At 44.0% G+C, this 20,127-nt stretch overlaps 1 protein-coding gene across 1 annotated transcript in view; it reads left to right on the top strand.

Moving 5' to 3' along the window:
• LOC142573029 (growth hormone-regulated TBC protein 1-like) overlaps nt 1-20,127 on the top strand; it is a 44,954-nt gene that overhangs the window by 20,905 nt on the left and 3,922 nt on the right. Inside the window, exons 6-8 of the mRNA XM_075682525.1 lie at nt 7,199-7,363; nt 11,917-12,021; nt 18,316-18,501. Coding sequence (XP_075538640.1) covers nt 7,199-7,363; nt 11,917-12,021; nt 18,316-18,501 — 456 coding nt within the window. The remainder of the gene's footprint in view (nt 1-7,198; nt 7,364-11,916; nt 12,022-18,315; nt 18,502-20,127) is intronic.

Consider the following 20,127-nt stretch of genomic DNA (forward strand, 5'->3'; position numbering starts at 1 on the left):
CATCATACAAAATGTGGACTTGCTCGGCAAGGTGCGCTGCAGTGACCATAGGATGGTAAGAACTCGAATTAGCCTAGACCATAGGAGGGAACGGAAGAAACTGGTACATAAGAAGCCGATCAATGAGTTAGCGGTAAAAGGGAAAATAGAGGAATTCCGGATCAAGCTACAGAGCAGGTATTAGGCTTTAACTCAGGAAGAGGACCTTACTGTTGAAGCAATGAACGACAATCTTATGGGCATCATTAAGGAGCGTGCAATAGAAGTCGGTGGTAACTCCTTTAGACAGGATACAAGTAAGGTATTACAGGAGACGAAAGATCTGATCAAGAAACGCCAATATATGAAAGCCTCTAACCCTACAGCTAGAATAGAACTGGCAGAACTTTCCAAGTTAATCAACAAGCGTAAGACAGCTGACATACAGAAGTATAATATGGATAGAATTGAACATGCTCTCAGAAACGGAGGAAGCCTAAAAGCAGCGAAGAAGAAACTAGGAATAAGCAAGAATCAGATGTATGCGTTAAGAGACAAACCCGAAATGTCATTACTAATATGGATGAAATAGTTCAAGTGGCTGGGGAGTTAAATATAGATTTATACAGTACCAGTGGCACCCACGACGATAATGGAAGAGAGAATAGTCTAGAGGAATTTGAAATCCCACAAGTAATGCTGGAAGAAGTAAAGAAAGCCTTGGGAGATATGCAAAGGGGCAAGGCAGCTGGGGAGGATCAGGTAACAGCAGATTTGTTGAAGGATGGTGGGCAGATTGTTTTAGAAAAACTCACCACCTTGTAAACGCAATGCCTCATGACCTCAAGCGTACCGGAATCTTGGAAGAACGCTAACGTAATCCTAATCCATAAGAAAGGGGACGCCAAAGACTTGAAAAATTATAGACCGATCAGCTTACTGTCCGTTGCCTACAAAGTATTTACTAAGTTAATCGCAAGTAGAATCAAGAACACCTTAGACTTCTGTCAAGCGTAAGACCAGGCAGGATTCCGTAAAGGCTACTCAACAATAGATCATGTTCACACTATCAATCAGGTGATAAAGAAATGTGCGGAATATAACCAACCCTTATATATAGCTTTCATTGATTACGAGAAAGCGTTTGATTCTGTCGAAACCTCGGCAGTCATGCAGGCATTACGGAATCATGGTGTAGATGAGCCGTATGTAAAAATACTGAAAGATATCTATAGCGGCTCCACAGCCACCATAGTCCTCCGTAAGTAAAGCAACAAAATCCCAATAAAAAAAGGCGTCAGGCAGGGAGATACGATCTCTCCAATGCTATTCACAGCGTGTTTACAGGTGGTATTCAGAGACCTGGATTGGGAAGAATTGGAGATAAGAGTTAATGGAGAATACCTTAGTAACTTGCGATTTGCTGATGATATTGCCTTGCTTAGTAACTCGGGGCCAATTGCAATGCATGCTCACTGACCTGGAGAGGCAAAGCAGCAGGATGGGCCTAAAAATTAATCTGCAGAAAATTAATGTTTAACAGTCTCGGAAGAGAACAGCAGTTTACGATAGGTAGCGAGGCATTGGAAGTGGTAAGGGAATACATCTACTTAGGGCAGGTAGTGACCACGGATCCGGATCATGAGACTGAAATAATCAGAAGAATAAGAATATGCTGGGGTGCGTTTCGGAGGCATTCTGAGATCATGAACAGCAGGTTGCCATTATCCATGAAGAGAATAGTGTATAACAGCTTTGTGTTGCCAGTACTCATGTACGGGGCAGAAACCTGGAGGCTTACGAAAAGGGTTCTACTTAAATTGAGGACGGCGCAACAAGCTATGGAAAGAAGAATGATCAGTGTAACGTTAAGGGATAAGATAAGAGCAGATTGGGTGAGGGAACAAACGTGAGTTAATGACATCTTAGTTGAAATCAAGAAAAAGAAATGGGCATGGGCAGGACATGTAATGAGGAGGGAAGATAACCGATGGTCATTAACCCTTTGAGGTTCATTGACGTAAATATACGGCGCTGCGAACAAGTCCAAAAATGGTCGATGTCGTATATTTACGGCGCCGTCTGTACGTTTAAAAAGCGCTTCAATTTCCTAACTTTTTCTTTTCTTTATGTGCTGCCACTATGCGGAAATACAGGGAATTTTTTTCGCGCGCCTCCCTCTCTCGGTTTTCGTTGCATGGTTTGTTTTAGCGCTAGCATGCTCCCGCGCGTCTATATACTACCGCTCGCACATTAGCGCGCGAGCGGCGGTTTGGGTTTTGTAACGCGAGCGGTTTCGGTTTCTTGCGCTTGCAAAACTGATGGCTATCTCGTTACTATTCGCTCAAGGGGCGACCGCTTGTTTCTCGCTCATTTAGTGCTCACAGGGGTGCGCATAGGAACGATGGCGCCGTGCATGCATTTTCGTTGCGTTCTTTTTTTTTTTGATACTCGTGAGAACTAATTGCCTCTAGTTGACGATAAGGTGAAGATTAGTGGAAGTTTGTCACATTCTACTTTTTTGACGGGCACACAACCACACAGTCTTCTTTAGCGCATGCACCTATACAGTTTGATTACACTATGGATGCACATCTTAGATATTAGTGTAAGAGCAGGAACATTTGAGCCTTGTGAAATATTCTTGGGTGCGCAATTTCAAGGCCTTCAACTATGTGCATAAAAATTCATTAGATTTTTAATTCTTATAAGCTTATTTCCTTTTTTATTGTTATTCATGAATGAAGAGTACATATATACCAACGTAAAATATTTTTTTCTCATTTTACGATCACCCTAGAAAAATTGCAGTAAATTTTTTTTGAAATAAGTCCCTAAGAAGAATTGAAATCTGCAGTAAAAGAAATCGACCCTGGGCGGTCGCATATGGCGAAAAAAATTGACCCTCAAAGGGTTAAGGGTAACGGACTGGATTCCAAGGGAAGGGAAGCGTCGCAGGGGACGGCAGAAAGTTAGGTGAGCAGATGAGATAAAGAAGTTTGCAGGGACAACATGACCACAATTAGCACATGACCGCGGTAGTTGGAGAAGTATGGGAGAGGCCTTTGCCCTGCAGTGGGCTTAACCAAGCTGATGATGATGTCAGGTGTATGAATGACAGGCATACATGACCTTGCATAGAAGACACAGCAGAAATGTCACAACATGAATGACATAGATGGCATGGCACTTGTGTCATGACAATAATGATGAGATGTGTGGACATGTCATGTAATGACATGAATGCTTGTCACAGCATTTATATCATGACAGAAATACTATACTGGATATGAATGACATGACATACCATGTGCTTGCAGTGTCCTGGATCAAATACATTAATAATACCTTCACTGCCATTGCCAAAGATGCTGTAAACAAATTCTTGGGTGCTACGCACTGTCAAGACAAGTAAAATATGTATTTTTTTCATAAAGGAATATACTCGTATGTCTCAGAAATTGTTCCCAAAATAACTGATATCAATGCTTCCTTGTTTTCTGTCCATTTAATAAGTAAAGAAAATATCACAACGAACTTTAGCACTACATCACTTTGAAACCAGTAAAGCAGTGAATGCCGCTGATATGAAAAATGTAAAGGCCATGTTATGAACAAGTTGAGGACAAATATCCTAATGAAGCTTTGTCATTCAAGAACCTTGTTTACATTTTTGTACATATGCAACGGCGAAGGAAAAGTCGCAATGATGCTGTCCTTTGTTACAATGTATTGCGCAGGAGCAGCTGTCACCGGTCGTGTATTGTGAGTAATTGCACCGAAATTACAGTCGCAACAAGGAGCACATCTAAAAAGCAGGAGTTCTGCAAAGTATATGAGGGCGAGTCAAATGAAAGTAAGCCAATGCAAATATATGACAAACGGGGTACTTTATTTAAAAGTAGTCTCCATGAGCGTTTAGACATTTGTCCCATTGACTAATGCGTTGTGCGATTCCCGTCTCATAAAGCTCCTTGGGTTGCTGCTTCAAAAGTCTGTAACTGACTCTTTCACATCATCGTCCAACATGAATCTGGTTCCATTGAGCTGTTCTTTCGTATGCTCCAAAATGTGAAAGTCGCAATGTGACAGGTTTGGGCTGTATGGTGGACGTTGCAGCGTTTTCCACTTGAACTTTGCCAGTTTTGTATAACCACATCAGCGACGTGGGGATGGGCATTGTTGTGGAGCAAGATGACCCCATTCCTCAATTTTCCATGTCATTTGTTCTCGATTGTGATACGCAGCCGATCTGGCGTTTCACAATATTGGAAACGATTGATAGTCGCTCCAGGTTTAGCAGATTCGATCAATAATGACCCCTGACGATCGAAAAATAAGTCGACAACAGCTTTCTGCCAGAAATGACGGCCTTTGCTTTTTTGGGGGTTGATGAATTCAAATGTTTCCACTGTAAGCTTTGCCGTCGTGTTTCACGCTCACAGTAGTGGCACCATGATTCATCCCCGGTCACAGGTGCAGACAAGAAGTCGTCACCCTCATTGTGATACCGGATCCGATGAGTCAAAGCAGCACCGAACGTCTACGTCTTCTGGCAGTCGTTCAAAATCTTGGGCATCCATTGCGCACACAAGAGCCCATAACTGAGATGTTCATGAATTATGGTGTGACTCGAAACGTGACTGATGTTCACACGCCCTGCTAATTCATTGACGCTTATACTCCGTTTTTGTGTAGTGATCTCACCAGCTTTTCCAATTGTGTTGGGGGTGATTGCATGGTGACTTTGGCCCGGTCTTGGATCATCTTTGCAACTTTCACGTCCTTATTTGAACCGTTTACTCCAACGCTTCACAGTGGCCAATGAAATGCAATGTTCGACGTACATGGCAGCCGTACGGCGCCTAATTTCTTTTTGAGAAGCACCATCAGCTGTCAAAAACCTCGCGACACCACGCTGTTCAACTTTTGGAGTGTCCATTATGTCACGCAACCATGTTCAACCCAGTGTATGAGAGCATTAAAGAACCTTTATCCTCACACCTGCATGTCACTTTTGTAAATGAGAGATGTCTCTGTGCTATGCGTGCCTTGCACATAATGCACCAAACCATTATTGCACCGGGTGGGTTGGCTTACTTTCAATTGTAGGCGCCCTCCTACGTTAGAAATGCGAAGATACAATGGAATATACAAATGCAAAGATACAGCTTGATAAAGGGCAAAAAAGTGTCACTGGAAACAAAGTTCACTGCACGTATACACAGAACTTCGCAACAAGATATTTAAATACGAGTAAACAATAAATCTACACATCTAAGAAAAAGTCACTGTATATAAATGCGTCAAACAAGCCAAATAAACAAGTTGCGCCACCACAGATTCACAGCCCCCCTGTGAATGTGACTCCTGGTGCATGGGTATTGCTGCAAAATCTAGCATGATTTTGCAATGTTCGCGCTGACATGCCTTTTTGAGTGTGAAGACGACATTCTAGAGAAAATCTGGAATGATTTCCGGCACTGGGGGTTAGTTTGGTCGGCAGTGCATAACAGTACAAAAAAATTCGTGGGGGAGGGGGGGCTGAAGCCCCATAAGCCCCCCCCCCCCCTGGCTACGCCCCTGTGTGCTTATGACATGAATGATGAGTGATGAGATGAGTGATGACATTTAAGTCATATCATGAATGATATGACTTAAATGTCATCACATGAATGACATATGACAAGACATGCATGAGCATGCCATGCCGTGTCATTCTTGTAATCTTATGCACGCATTTCTCGTTGCATATATCCTTATACATAACCAGGAAAAGAAACGACCGCGATGCCATCAACTCTTGTGATTTATGTCATTAATGATAATCACATCACAAAATACATATGATGTCCTTGATGTCATGCATCACATGCCCGACATGCCTTGACATACATGCCATAGCATGATTGACTTGTGTATGTCAAGCCATGTCATGATTCTCATGAATTCCATAAAATGCATGACAAGAATGACAAATTCATGTCATGCATCCATGCGCAGCATGACGTTATTACCAAAGAACCTATGCCGACCCAGCGGACCAAATTGTCTACTAACTTGGGCCGATGGCTATGTGCTAGCGTTTGTGTTCGTGATGCCATAATGGTCACTGCATCATCATTCCAGCTTCATAACGCTACTCTTGCCTCTGATTCTTGTGTACTGCCTGCGCTTGAGCCAGGTTGCACGCTGTAAGAAGATGCCAGCATTTCAGCAGCAGAACACCGGGTGGTGATTGCATTCATTAATACAGCAGCAGGAAAGCAAGTTTCCCACGAGCGTTGATTTCCGAATGCCAGACAGCAATTTGCCGCCTCATCGTTCCTCACGAAGCTCGTACAGAACTTTCACGGCCCTTCTTGTATTTACCAAACTGCTTAATCAAGCATCGAACTCTGCTCCTTCGTGGTGCACTTGGTCTCCGAGTGCAACAACGCTGCATCGAATTCCATTATGGCAGCGTCATCACGGCTCGGCCAAGGTGAACAGCTGCACCGTGCCACTTGTCCGAATGCCTATAACAGGACACCGGCTTCAGGTTGTGCTACAGTTTTACCATTGTCACCCGTTTGTGTGCTCAAAGTCATATTATTATATTTGATTAAAAATACAATATTTGGTATTCACGCACAAGTACTGATAATACATTCCTTCTAAGTGGCCATGTGCTATACACACTCCGGAACGTGGGAGAAGCACGCCTTGGGCAGGACTGCAACGTTCTGCTTCTGCAGGCATGGCACCTTGCCTTCTTGGAATGTCTGGGTGACGGAAGCACTCTAGACAGCATAGCGGTTATTAGCATAGCTGTTAAGCAGGAGACCATCCATGGTGAGAAACAGAAACTCAGAACCGGCAGGACCGATGCAAAAGGAACCTTCAATAAGTGCAAACTTCCCTCCCATCCTCCATCTGTCACCGGTGACATTAGTGGCTTGTCTTCCCGTGCACCCATTTGTTCATACAGCACTGGCAATGAGACTCAATTGAAAACCACTTGAAGGGTTTCCCACCCCCTTGTGACCGCCACTACATGTAAACTTGGCATGCTCTTATTTTCGGAAATGTTGCATACTTTGTGTGCGTCAGATTTCAGGGCTTGTGGAGTTTTCTCCAGTTCCTTTTCGAGCTCTGTAAATTGGAGTTTTGAAATGAATTGCTTGGCGGCTGTGCTCTATCATTGCTGCTGCCTCAAAAGTGCCGTGGTGTTGCTCAGGGTCTGAACTTCATAGCTGGCCTGCTGCTGCTGGCAACAGAGGATGAGGAGGCCACCTTCTGGCTCCTGCGTGCCCTGCTCGAGCGACTGCTGCCCGACTACTATGGCCGGCACATGACGGGCCTGCTCACAGACATCGAGGTGCTTGCCGAACTGGTCAGGCAAGTGCCATCTCCTTTAGGTTGCACCCCTGAGGCCCCTATGGTCAAATTTAGCGTTGTATTGCCTTCGCTCCGTTTTACATCAAGGAAAATTATAACCACTTGTTCACCTTTAGTAAGGTGAAAGCCTTAGACAGCTCACGGGATGAAAAATCCGATGTCTGGTGTTATGGCATAGGGAGTCAAACCCCCGACCTTTGGTAATAGTCGAACCCACTACTCGTGGTGTTAAGGTAAACTTAGTGAAGACCAACATTGGTGTTAATTAAGGCAAAGCTACTAATTAATGCACTCGAGCCCATGGCCCAACATGGAGATACAGGTGAACCGACCTCTCCAAGTTGGATTCCAATTGACATTGTGAAGGTGGAGAGTCAAAGCCACTACTTTTGTTGTTAATTAAGGCGTGAATTAAGGCACAGTTAACTAAGGTAGCGTTAATTAAGGCACTCTAAGTACCCACAGCCTTTGGTGGGAGTCAAACCCTCAACCTATGGGGTAAGGCAAAGTTAAATAAGGCACTTACGCGCATTCATTATGTGCATTCTGTTGCAATCCCAGCACTGGCACCGGTTGTTGCAATCGGGGTCGCAGGCCCCAAGGGTAGCGTTGGCCTGGCGGCCTGGGGCACAACTGGAAGCATCCGAAGGTCCTGGCAAAGCATGAGTCGACTGCTAACAGAACAACTTGTTTATTCTAGCATCGCAAAAGAGCGACCGGTCAGGTCGACCGAAGTGGAGAGACGGGAGAGCAAGCTACTTGACGGAAGAATCCGGAGCCTCTCTCTTGGCGTCCGGGGGCAGCTGCTTTTATACTCTCGGAGTCGAGGGCAAGAAGGAACGCCTCGTCAGAGGCGCACGTGACGGCGCCACGGACACGCTGAGAGACACGTTGAGACGAGTGCAGTGACGCATCCGCCGGGCCGGCGCCGGTCAGACCTCCTCGCTTCACACTTGGGGAGCTCCTCTCCCCGGCTGCCGCGCTTTGACAAGCGTGGGCACCAACATGCACACACACACACACACGCACACACGAAGACACATGGCATTGAAACATGCCTGGACGCGCTTGGCGGGGAGGCGTTGCGGCAGCGCTGAACAGGCCAAAATGTCTGCCGCTTTGAACGAAGCCCTGGCGTCCGTTCCATCCGCGCCGGCTATACCGCGCGTCGTAGGCGAAACGTAACAATTCATTACACGCATTCATTTGTTTTCCTTGTACTTCTTTAATTTTGCTGCTTTAACCCATGTTTTGTATACATTTCTTTTTTTGTTTTTAAAACTGAGGGTCCTGCATTCATTGAGTTTGGGACCCTCGTCTGCATACTATCGGTTACTTATTCATTGTTATTGAATGGAGAATAAACTGAACTGAACTGAACTTGAACCCATGACCCAACATGGAAATATGGGTGAACTGGCCATATCTCCCACGTCTCCCGCCAAAGACCTTGGATCTTTGGTGGGAGTCGTACCTGCGACCTTTGGTGTTAATCAGGACAAAATTAATTAAGGCTCAGTTAATTAAGGCAGAGCTCATTCAGGCACTCAAACCCACGACTTTTGTTGGTAGAAAACTAGTAGTAGGAAGTAACACTGCTTTTGAGTGAAAATGTCAAGTAATGTAATGAACGTCTCATGAGAGCACTAGCTTTCGCCTTCATGCTCTTTACCGCATGCTAAAGTGACTGTAAACACTTCTTTTGTGGCTACAGAGGGTACATTTGTACAGAAAAACAACAGCAATGAAGTGTTATTTGTGTTCTAACTTATTATATTAATTAAATAATTAGTGACTTGTCTTGCTGTTGTGTCCACAACTTGAACCTCGCTCTAGCAATGATTTGGACTCTGACTGCATGACTGTGTGCTAATTTGGTCACCAAGCCTAACTGAAATAGCGATATTTTCATTTTGATACGTCTCTTGCATGGTCATCGGCCATGTCACCGACACCTCCTCGAAACCGAAACTAGCGAAGCCTAGTCAATCTGATAGTTACGGATGAAGATGCAGTGCATGCAGACTACTTTTGTCTGTAATGACAGCATGACATTGGTCAAGATAAGGGCCATGAATTTGTAGCGATGCTTTCCACTTGGTTATATGTCATTGTTATCGTCCACTGTTCATGGCCGCATGATCCCACTGATAATGCATGCAAAGAATTGCTCTGATCATTCACAAAGTGTGAAAATCATGAAAAGGAATAGCATAAAAGGCATTGCTTGAAAATCACAGCCACGGATTGTCTAGGCAGAAGGCAAGTGTATGTGCGTGCAACAACACATTGACATTCGGGGACCGTATTCTTGCATAATCACTTCTGAAAATACTTTCGTTTTCACGTCGCGAACACTGGACGCATCAACGAGTGGCAGCATTTCTGCACTGTGATAAGATAGCATGCTTGGCACTGCACCAAGAATGCCATTGCTCATAGATGCCGGTGCATCTTGCACTAGTCACGCAGAATTGAAGGTATCCCTGAAAGTGGCGATCTGAAAATAAGGCGCACCTTTCTTTGACCACATGTGGTATAAAGTCGCTTATTTCCAGGCCAATTCGTTATTTCGCACTAGTGGTTATTCTTACTTTATGCAGTGCCCTTAGAGTCTGAATTATTGTTCACTGATTGTGTGGGCTATGCATTACGTTTCCCAGCACCTAAGTCAGAATTCTGTAGGTATAAAGTTAGCGTAGCGTATGTGATGCATCGGGCATTACAAAAGCATCATGAACCATCACTGATTTTGGAACACGTGGTTTGACGGCTGTTTGTCAAGAGAAATGAACTGTAAAGTTGAAGCCAGAATGGAAGGTCACGCTTCTGGAACACCAAATAGGTCAGTCTTACTGCGAGCGGAGTCATTGCAAGCCAGGAAAGGCTGCCAAGAAGGAAAACATGCGGGGATGCCATATTGGAACTCTCGCATCAGCTCCTTGTGAATTCAGGGGGTGCATCTTGGTGTGACTTGGAAATAAAGACTTGGTAGGCGGGAGTAAGAAAAAATAGGGCAAGTGTTTGCTCTGTTTTTTCTCACTCCCTCCCACCAAGCCTTCATTTCCACGCCAGGCTAATACATACCTCCTTGACTTGAACCAACTAGCCCAGCAACATATTCTACTCCTTATGAGTTATTAATTTTTGACACCGTCTGCTCCGGGCTGTATAATTGCTTATCAGTTGCATGCAAGTGGCAAGAGGCATCTTTTTTTTACAGAAGAGAGCCATCTTTGTTGTGCTTACAGAAGAGAGCCATCTTTGTTGTGCTTGGTGCAGAATCTCTCTATTTTCTATCCACCAAGTGAATGTGGGTACGCTGGCAATGCACCTGGCTTGCAGCGCCGAAGGAACAGAGATAAGCACTCACAAGTGCAGTGTTTGGTGCTTATAATTGTCGTCGTACCTTCCATGCTCTAGGTTAGTGTTGCACACTGCTTCTAAGACCTCTGTTTGGAAATGTAAAAGCGACATGTGTCATGCACATTACGAGACTAAGTTGAGAGCATTTACAAGACACACTGTATGACTGCCATAGTTGCGCAGATCATGGGAGTGATGCGCACCAGGTGGTTGGTGTTTAAATTAAATTATGGGGTTTTACGTGCTAAAACCACTTGCTGATTATGAGGCACTTGGTTGGTGTTTGTGCCACGAGTTGGATGACAGAGATTTAAAACAGTTTGCTTCTTTTCATTGGCCATCCACTGCATTAGATATCCACTGTAGTAGCTGGTGAGACATATGGTGATGAGAAGGCACTTTTGTTTGATAAATTGTTCCTTGCTGACATCCTAGTACAGGGTGGCGTGGTGGATGGGGAAAATCTGTGCAAAGTACTGCACAGAGAGAAGTTGTGGAGAAAGTTGTCTTGAAAGTGTGGGCTTCTGTTGAAATGGTTTTCAGTTTTTCACATGACAGACCTCTGCTTAAGATCAGGGCAGAGATTACTTATAATATTTTTGGTAAGGTTCCTCCCTATTCCTCAGTAGCAGCGAGGTTATGCACCACCACTGGGCAGTTGCATTTGTAAAGGCTGCATGTAGATGTGGGGTACGTTTCGCGGGGTTTGAGCCAAGGGTTCCCTATCTCTGTAGGGACTTTTGTGGGGCCACACTGTGTGATGAAGTTTGGATATCGTAAGCACATAGTGCACTCTCCTTGGAGCAGGAAGATAAATGTTTTTCTCGTGTTAACACCTTTAACAGTTCACATATATTCGGACCACACTGCTCCCCACACCTCACACATGTGATGGAGGCTGAGCTGCTGTCCTGGTCTTTGTGTGTTGTAGTGATGAGGCACTGCTTGGCTGTCCTTTACTAAATTAAGGGACACGAGACTGTAACAGTTTCTGGATTTCTTTTTTTTTTTTTGAAAGGCAACAAAATGAGGCAGGGTGATATATCAGCAAAGAAAGTTGCTGTTCATTTGGTTTTAACCAGGCAGGTTACAGTGGCCTCTGCTGAAAGATTTGCTGGTCCAAGCGACCACTGAACATTATGCCGTGTTATGAATATTTGCTGAGCTCCCCTTTCTGTTGAACGCAGGGAGCGGATGCCACAGGTGCATGCACATCTGGCCAAGCACGAGGTGTCCTGGGCAATTGTGACCACCAAGTGGTTTGTCTGCCTGTTCGCTGAAGTGCTGCCCATTGAGGTGTGTGCAGCACTGCGGAAGAGCGTTCATCTCTGTAATGAAGTTGTATCCAACATGAAAATATGTTTGTTGTATCCGATATTCATTATAAGCATACATTCGTTATATGCTGATATAGGCAAGAAAATATTTAGATTTACTTTGTTGTATCCATGTTTGTTATATCAAGGTTCGACTGTGCTCCTGCTGCATGGCAGTTTTTATTGTCCTGGAAGTTCAGTTTGCATCAAGCTTTCCATACATGATAAAGCCACAAGGCATACATGAGTATGGCAGCTGTGCATATTATAGCGCGCTTGAAGGTGTCGTGTAGCCCCTTCAGTCACGAATTGTGATTGACTGTCGATAAACGTGTGAGATTTATGTAATTTTTTGCCAGTGTGCTGGAGACTTCATAAAAAGCAAGTCGAGGTGGGATCAGAATGACTATGTGCATGTCATAGAGACCAATCGTAATTAAATATTCATTTATTGTACTGTCAGTCATGCTACATTTTTTTTCATTAAAGAGATTGAATCACCCACTCAAATTTCATGCACGGATTAATTATTGGGTGCAAGCATTACAGCAAGGGAAAAAAAAATATTTTGCAATTACTACCAAAATGCCCCACTTCAAACATCCCGTCAAACACAGTAGTGCCTTCACCAAAGCAGTCGTCTGAAGCAGTAAATTTCACTCAAAAGTGAAATGGGTGTACTTTAGGAAAGCAGAATGTTCAATTTACTCAAAGCTTAATTTTTGTTGTCTATTCCTTGTAACCACTGCTCAGTAATGGCAAAAATAAGTCGTGTCCACAAATGTGTGCGCCGTGACTGAAGGAGGTAGCAACAATCTGTATACAGTTTGATGTGCATTGTCACAATCATGCTCAACAGTGCCATGTGGCCAGCATATGACATATTCTTCTCACAAACCTGACTTGCTTCACTCTACTGTGCTGACATATTCTTCTCACAAACCTGACTTGCGTCACTCTACTCTGCTCCAAGCCCCTCTCCACTCCCTTCTTCTCCTACCCTCATGTCATCCTGGTCTCTCATTACTTTCCATCTCTTTTTTTGTGTGCTAGCCGTACAAGACGAGGCAGGCTACATTTAACTGGGTTCAGTGCTTTAAATTTAAACTGACAAAAACCGGAAAAATTGTGTGTAACTTGTTCTGAAGGATTTAGGTTTAACTGAATAGGGTAAGTGAAACCAAATGTACCAGAGAGCTGAAACAGTGATCGGCGTGCAGGTGCGAGCTTACATGCACACAGGTGCCAGGAGCCTGGCAATTCTGAGACCAGGTGTCAGCCTGCTCCCAAAGTAGTCTTTACCTTTTCCTTGTTTGCATCTGTTTTGCCTGCTTCTGCGACAACAAAAGAATGTCACAGTTTCGCCACAAAGGGAAAGCATTGACAGCGATAGCAGTGTGTTAGACAACTATGCAAAGCATAGTTTTATCAGCGGTATAAATTGCAGTAAGCATTTGCTCACTAATTAACAAGCATGGGGTCACGTGTGCACAGGCAAACGTGAACAGATCTCACTCGATGACCACGAGCATTCACTGTCACAACGAGGCTTGTGATAATATTGATTTTTAGTTCGAAGCAAAGTCGAAGCAAGTAGTAATTAGTAGAAGTGTGCGAATACTCGAATATTCAATTTCGAATCGAATTGAGGATGTTCAAATAATTTGATTCGTGAATTGAATATTAGATTTTTCGAATATTGGTACCGTCAGTGAATGACCCAGCGGTGGTCGGTGCCATGACATGCTATCTCTACCTGCACAAGGTTCGTCCAGGTCGATGATACTGATCGAAATGATTAATGCAATGCGTGCATAGGGAACTATAACAGCAGTGTGTATGGAAAGCAAAAGAGCATGTGCGAAGATAGGTCTGATTAACTACTGGAAGGCATGCTGATCGCATCAAATATGTGAGTTCAGTGTTCACGCACGCAGATTCGCGCAGTTTGGAGCTTTCTACCCACATACAAGCACGCATACAAACTTGACATGTGGCAGTAGTTGCCGACTGGTCAACCGCGGACCCGAACGCTGCTTCAACAGCCATCAGTCAGTTGCACAACCCTTAGAAAGCCGACAAACACCTCGCCAACGAAAGCGAATGCACGGGATGACTGTTGCATGTTCACGGCCACCATATTTGCGAAATACCGGGTGGTGGCCCCTCGTTTCGAATGCTGTTCAGAGGCGCACAATGGTCTTTTCTTGTAGCTTCGAGCAACCCGTCACAAGACTAACTTTGGATTTACATGGCGGGCTTGAAAATATCATGAGATAGCGCGCTGAGCCCTGGCTGCAGACGCATTTATGCAAATGGCAGATGAATACGGGGAAAGAAAAAAAAAAGGGCAGGGGAGGTGGAAGGCGCCGCACAAACTTGCCGTGGGCCTCTCCATTTGAGAACTCTTTACCATCGGTGCCAACCACGGTCGACCGGTGCCGATGACGTGGAGTGTTGCCAAGTGGCATGATGTGCATTCCCTGCTTTTGTCTGTCACACAGATTGGCCTTATAACGAACTGACAATAACCCACAGAAAACACCTGCCATAAAGATGGAAAAGCCTCATGTTTTCTGGAAGAAGACTGGAAAGCAATACTTTCTAAGCAATAGAAGATCGCCTTAGAGGGGCTCTAAAGAGAGAAATTATCCCACCTGTATTTGTAAATTACCCTTCCAAACTACCAAAAACACCACTCTTTCTGTGAAAAGACGCCTGGTAAAGCAGAAAATGCGCAAAAGCTAAAGACGAGTGCCGCCGCCTTAGAGTTCTCACAGCAGCCCACCGTGGCGTCAGGAATCTGAAGGCCTATGCTAGTTTCTAGCTAATTCATTATGGGTAAAAATTGACTACATTGTGTTCTAAAGAAGCCAAGGACTGATAATGGCGAGTTTCGAGAACTTTCACTGTTCAAATATGATATTGAAATCCATGACATCACACTGATGTACTGGCTTTGCGGTTTTGGCGCGAAATTTGAAAACCTAAGCTTTGACCTTCATTTTCTTTTCCGACAGTCAACCTTTTATCATGAAATTGACAATAGAGTTCTCAAATAATACTTTATCAGTATAAACTGATTCAGTGTTTTGCTTCAGGGTCCCTTTAAGCACAGTATGGCCCACTATAAAACTGAAGGCTTCATGGCGTTGGTATTTAGAACAACTTCACTATTTCTTCAGCTTCAGAGGTGAAAAAAGCCCTTAATTCTAGTTGACAGACATTCCATTGATAAAATATATTTTCCAGACCTTTGTATACGAACTGAGTTGTCATAAGTGCTGGCATGCCAGTTGGGTGTTCCCTTTAATAAGAGTATAGCATACTATGCACCTTGATTCATAGGTACCCAAGTTACTCATAGCTAGCAACATTCTTGTTAAGCAATGTGATTAGCCTCCTGAGCATGTGCTTTCTTGCACAAAATTTGGAAGCATGAGAGTTTCCTACTTGACTCAAAGTGCAAAAAAACGAGGACACAAAAAGGAAGACAGGACTGGACTAGCACTACTTCAAACAGAGGTTTATTCTCTGAAAAACATGAGTGTTTATCAGTTAACTAAAGATATAAATAGACGTGTTTTTCCAAGAATAAACTTTAGTCTCAAGTAGCGCTCATCCTGTCTGGTCTTCCTTCCTGTGTCCTCAAATTTTGTGCTTAAAGTCAAGTATGAATTCTTACAAATTCACTTAAATTTCAATTCTTGTAGGCATAAAAACTTGTGTTAAATTTTCTGTTATTTGATTTGATATTTGACCTTCCTTTCTTGATTCGATTCAATATTTGACTCGAAAGCTACTATTCGGTATTCGCACACCCTTAGTGATTAGCGTTGAATTGGTGAATAATTTCGAAGCAAATAGCTCGAATAGTTGTGAAATTTGCATAAAGCGTTGACATAAGAGCCAGATTATGACAAATCAAAGAAAACTTGGTACGGTATTTACTTGATTGTAACATGAGTTTTTCCACAATTTTCGTTGCGTGAACTAGACCCTCGCGTTACATTCAAATAACGCCAAGAATTTACGATTTTAAAGCAAATTTTCTGAATTCCGCGTATTTTAATGTTACGTTCGCACCCTGTACCTCTATGTCTCAATTCAATCCACGGACAAGTCGACCAAAGTCAATACTTCTTTTTTGTTGGAATCGACCCCATTTTTGAATGTTATTTGGGTAACAGTCCTGTGTCCTTTTGCACTACGACTACTTTCATTTGGAACGTTATGGCGACATAAAGCGTTCGGTATGATGGCCGCCTCGAGAGATGGCCGAGCAGCTCGGAAACGCCGCCACGGTTCGGTCGGTTGACATCAATGTGCGATCGATTTTCAGACAGTGGCACCAATGGGAGGCCCTTTGTAAATGTGGGGCTGGTCGGAAGGGCCTCATAGTGGCCTGGTACTGTCCCAGAATGAAATAATTGTGCAGTCTTTTAACAAGCACTTCATCTCAAAGGAGCTTGACGGCATGGACAACTTGATTCTCGGGCGATCACTTTCAAAAAGAGTTTTGACGACTTGGCTTGCTTCAGCACTGAACCCCTCAGAAGTATACAGCCGACAGCGCTCTTGGCACTGATAACGAACTTGGTGCAGCGCCAGAAACAGTTGTTGGGGACGCTTTCGATGCCGAGTCACACGAGATTTCGCAAAAGTGAAACTAACTCCTCCCAAAATGATAGTCCAAGAATACCGCCCAAGGAAAGCTCCGTCTCCTTCCTAGAAGGCGATAAGTGATGAGAACATGTTATCAAATTGATTTGTTGCATAAAGGTACCATTTATCTTTCCGTTCGTCTCGCATTACATTCGTGGTTTTATATTTTTTAATCTAGCAGGCTGAAAAGTCGTCCCTCGCACTACAATCGTGGTCAAGTAAATACTCAAGTAAATTACTCAAGTAAATACAGGTACTTGCAAAAAAGAAAGAAAGAAAAAGAAACAACAACAAAAAAAGAAATATCTGGAATCGGTTTATTTTCAAAGTGCAGTTACTTATATATTTTCATGCGAGAATTCAAATTCAACATTTCTTACTACACCAGCAACATAAAAATTTGGTGTACAGGGTTTTGTGCGCTGTTGTGCTTTAGTCCACCTAAACTGTTGTAGTGGCTCAGGCCACTGAAGCGTTGCATATTCACTCATCATGCACTGTCAGGATGCTGTGAAGTGCGACCGTGACTGTGTGACGCCAGCTACTTATGCTGTGTTGCACAAATTCAGCTTGATTCTTTCCACCTACACACGAGCTTGACCCATAAAACAGATGAATTTGGTAGGCTTTCCCCAATGCTCTTGCGGTCCTCAGCCTAGCCCGTGTGCACGATCTGGAGCCTGATTGGCGGCAAACTTTCCATGACAGTTTGTCATCCACTGCCGCATTTGCCTTGGTTATTAGGCATAACCAATGGTGTTTCGCTGAGTGTCTGCCAAGAAAGTTGCAGTTTAATGCTTAGGCGATGCAGATCTGTTCACACTGGTCAAGCAGTTCTCGGGAACCTGTATGGCCGCTGCAAATAATGTTTGCAATAATCAAGCAACTGGCAAAAATCAGTAGGCAACTGTAAACACATTTGTCTTTGGCTTGTCTTGGCTATTAGCTACGCAATGCATCTTGCTCACCAAAACTGAAGCTGTTGATTATAGATGTATTAAATTTATCGTATTATTTGCACACATAGCATGTACCAAAAATGTAAAAAATGTAACAGCAAAATTCGGGTGTGGATTATACGCGACTTCCACCTTGACGTGTTGCTTCACGGCAGCGCACATTTCGCCTAGTGGTGTGGTTTTGCGGCAGTGCAGCCTTGACTGCTGTGAACACACCTTTAAGGCAAAGCTCTCCACCATCAGCTTTGCCGAAGAGGTGAGGAACAGAGCCACTGGCCAAAGATATGACGTGGGCGATTCGTGCATCTGCGACTGGAGACAGCTTTTACAAAGATTTGAGCATTGTATCCAGTTATTTCTGCGGGTTATATGCACAGAAAAAAGCATATATTTGTTCATTTCGAATACTTAACAAACTTTGAATACTCAAATTATCAACTAGCTCGGTTGTTAGTTCTATTCTTTACCATAGTCTGGCTTCACATAAAAAAACCTGAGATAGTCAAAATTAATTCTGAATGCTCTGCTATGAAATTCTCGCTCATTGCTCAGATCCTCGCTTTGCTGTTTGGTGTTAGACCTGTTTGATCAGTCAGTCAGTGAATTAATAAAATATGACGCCCAAGACATGGTTCCCCTCTGCCCTGTAGACTGTTCTGCGGGTGTGGGACAGCCTCTTTCTGGAAGGGTCCAAGGTGCTTTTCCGGGTGGCCATCACGCTGGTTGCCCAAGGCCAGGAGCAGATCCTGGCTGCGCGCGGTCTGGGCGAAATAATGGCAGCCTTCAAAGAGGCTGCCTCGGGACCTCAAGTCACCAACTGCCATGCTTTCCTTAAGGTCAGTGTCCATTCCTTTCATGTCTTCCCGCGCCATTGCTGTGAATATCTGAAGGTGTGGGGAGCCCGTTCTTGTAACTGTTTTTCTTCTTGTGGTGATGAATCGACAAATTCTCCATTTGTTCTGCGCTTTGGTTTTGCTAAATTCTTTGATTACTTATGCAGTCCTGTAGTCTGTAATGCAAATTCTGCTGCATAATTTGAACAGACAGCATGCTTCTATGTGGATAGTTCATCTTCCTCGGCTACAGATGGTCTCCAGATAACTCGAAATCTTCGAAAATACTCGGGGAAAAGGCAGTGAGGCAGCATCAGCAGTGTCACTCGCACTCGCTTTTCAACTGGGGACAGCGAGCGATTGTGCTGGGGCCGAGCTCACTAGTTGAGCCAGACGGCGTGCCGAGCCGCACTCCTCGCTTACCTTTGCCCCTTATTTCTGTCCATCACTGCTCGCGCACACTTGCGCAGCTGCTCACTGCCACTTTGTTGTGGTCTCGCATAGCTGTGGTGAGCTGGGAGTTGAAGCCCTTTTTTTTTCTTTTTTTTCCATATCTCATTTGGGATGCTGTTAGTGGGCACATCAGTGTGGTCATAGCATAATAATTGTGACCAGGGGGCAAGATCATCGGTGCTTTTGAACAGGTGCGATCAGCCTACGCGCTGTGCCCAAAAGGAGCCAGCATTCAAGCTCGCAGCTTGATAAAAACACTTGCTTCATTCTCACGTGACAGTGACGGTGAGTTGTAAATGTCGAGTCACTCCCGGGCGTGTGCTAAAGGTGCGACAGTTACACTTGTCTAGAGTTCAGTTTCAGTTTTCGGTGTGAAATTATCCGAAAATCATGACGATAGAGAAAGTAGCAGCATCAGCCTTTTGCATGTCTGGAACCATGGTTGTGCTCGAATGACTGGCATAAAATATTGTATTAGCACCAATCGTATTAACTTGTACCAAGCGTGCACAGCCTTGGCACAATGCCAGTAATGCCATTGCCCTTAGGGGCCAACGTGTCCGGTGCCAAAGCATGCGAAATTGACCGTGAATATTACTGGTGGCATTTTGGAAAGGCTCTATGTGGTCTTATGCGCGGCCAGCAGGCTTTTATTTTTGTGATTTCGCTTATCTGGAAGCTCTGCTTATCCTTAATTTTTTGTCGGTTTTTACTGCTTCGAGTTAACGCAATTTTACTGTATATGGTAGCTAACAAACGCAGGCTTAAAGGGACACGAAAGGCTAATAAAGTCTAGCGAAAACTAAACCTTTTGACTGCCCATGTCATTGTCGAGGGTAATCTCAGCGAGTTATTTTTTCTAAAAATGAAATAGAACAGGACAAGCAGCATTTTCTTTCATCGTATAATGCAATACAATGACATTTTTATAACGAGTGGTTGAGTACTAGTGACAGAAATTAAATGAAGAGTGCCTTCGTCATCGGCCAAGTACTTGAATTTCCCGGGGGAGTCTCTAATCATGTCTTGCATATACCTCAATTTGTCGATTATTAAGGCTCTGTTCGCAATAATATTGACGCCTTAGAGATTCTCACGCACTAATCTATCACTTTAACTTGACTTAATATTTGCCTTTAGTGGCCCTTTAAAATCAAACACATTATGATGAATTTG

Source organism: Dermacentor variabilis, chromosome 2 (assembly GCF_050947875.1).
Source record: "Dermacentor variabilis isolate Ectoservices chromosome 2, ASM5094787v1, whole genome shotgun sequence".
Lineage (NCBI taxonomy): Eukaryota > Metazoa > Arthropoda > Arachnida > Ixodida > Ixodidae > Dermacentor > Dermacentor variabilis.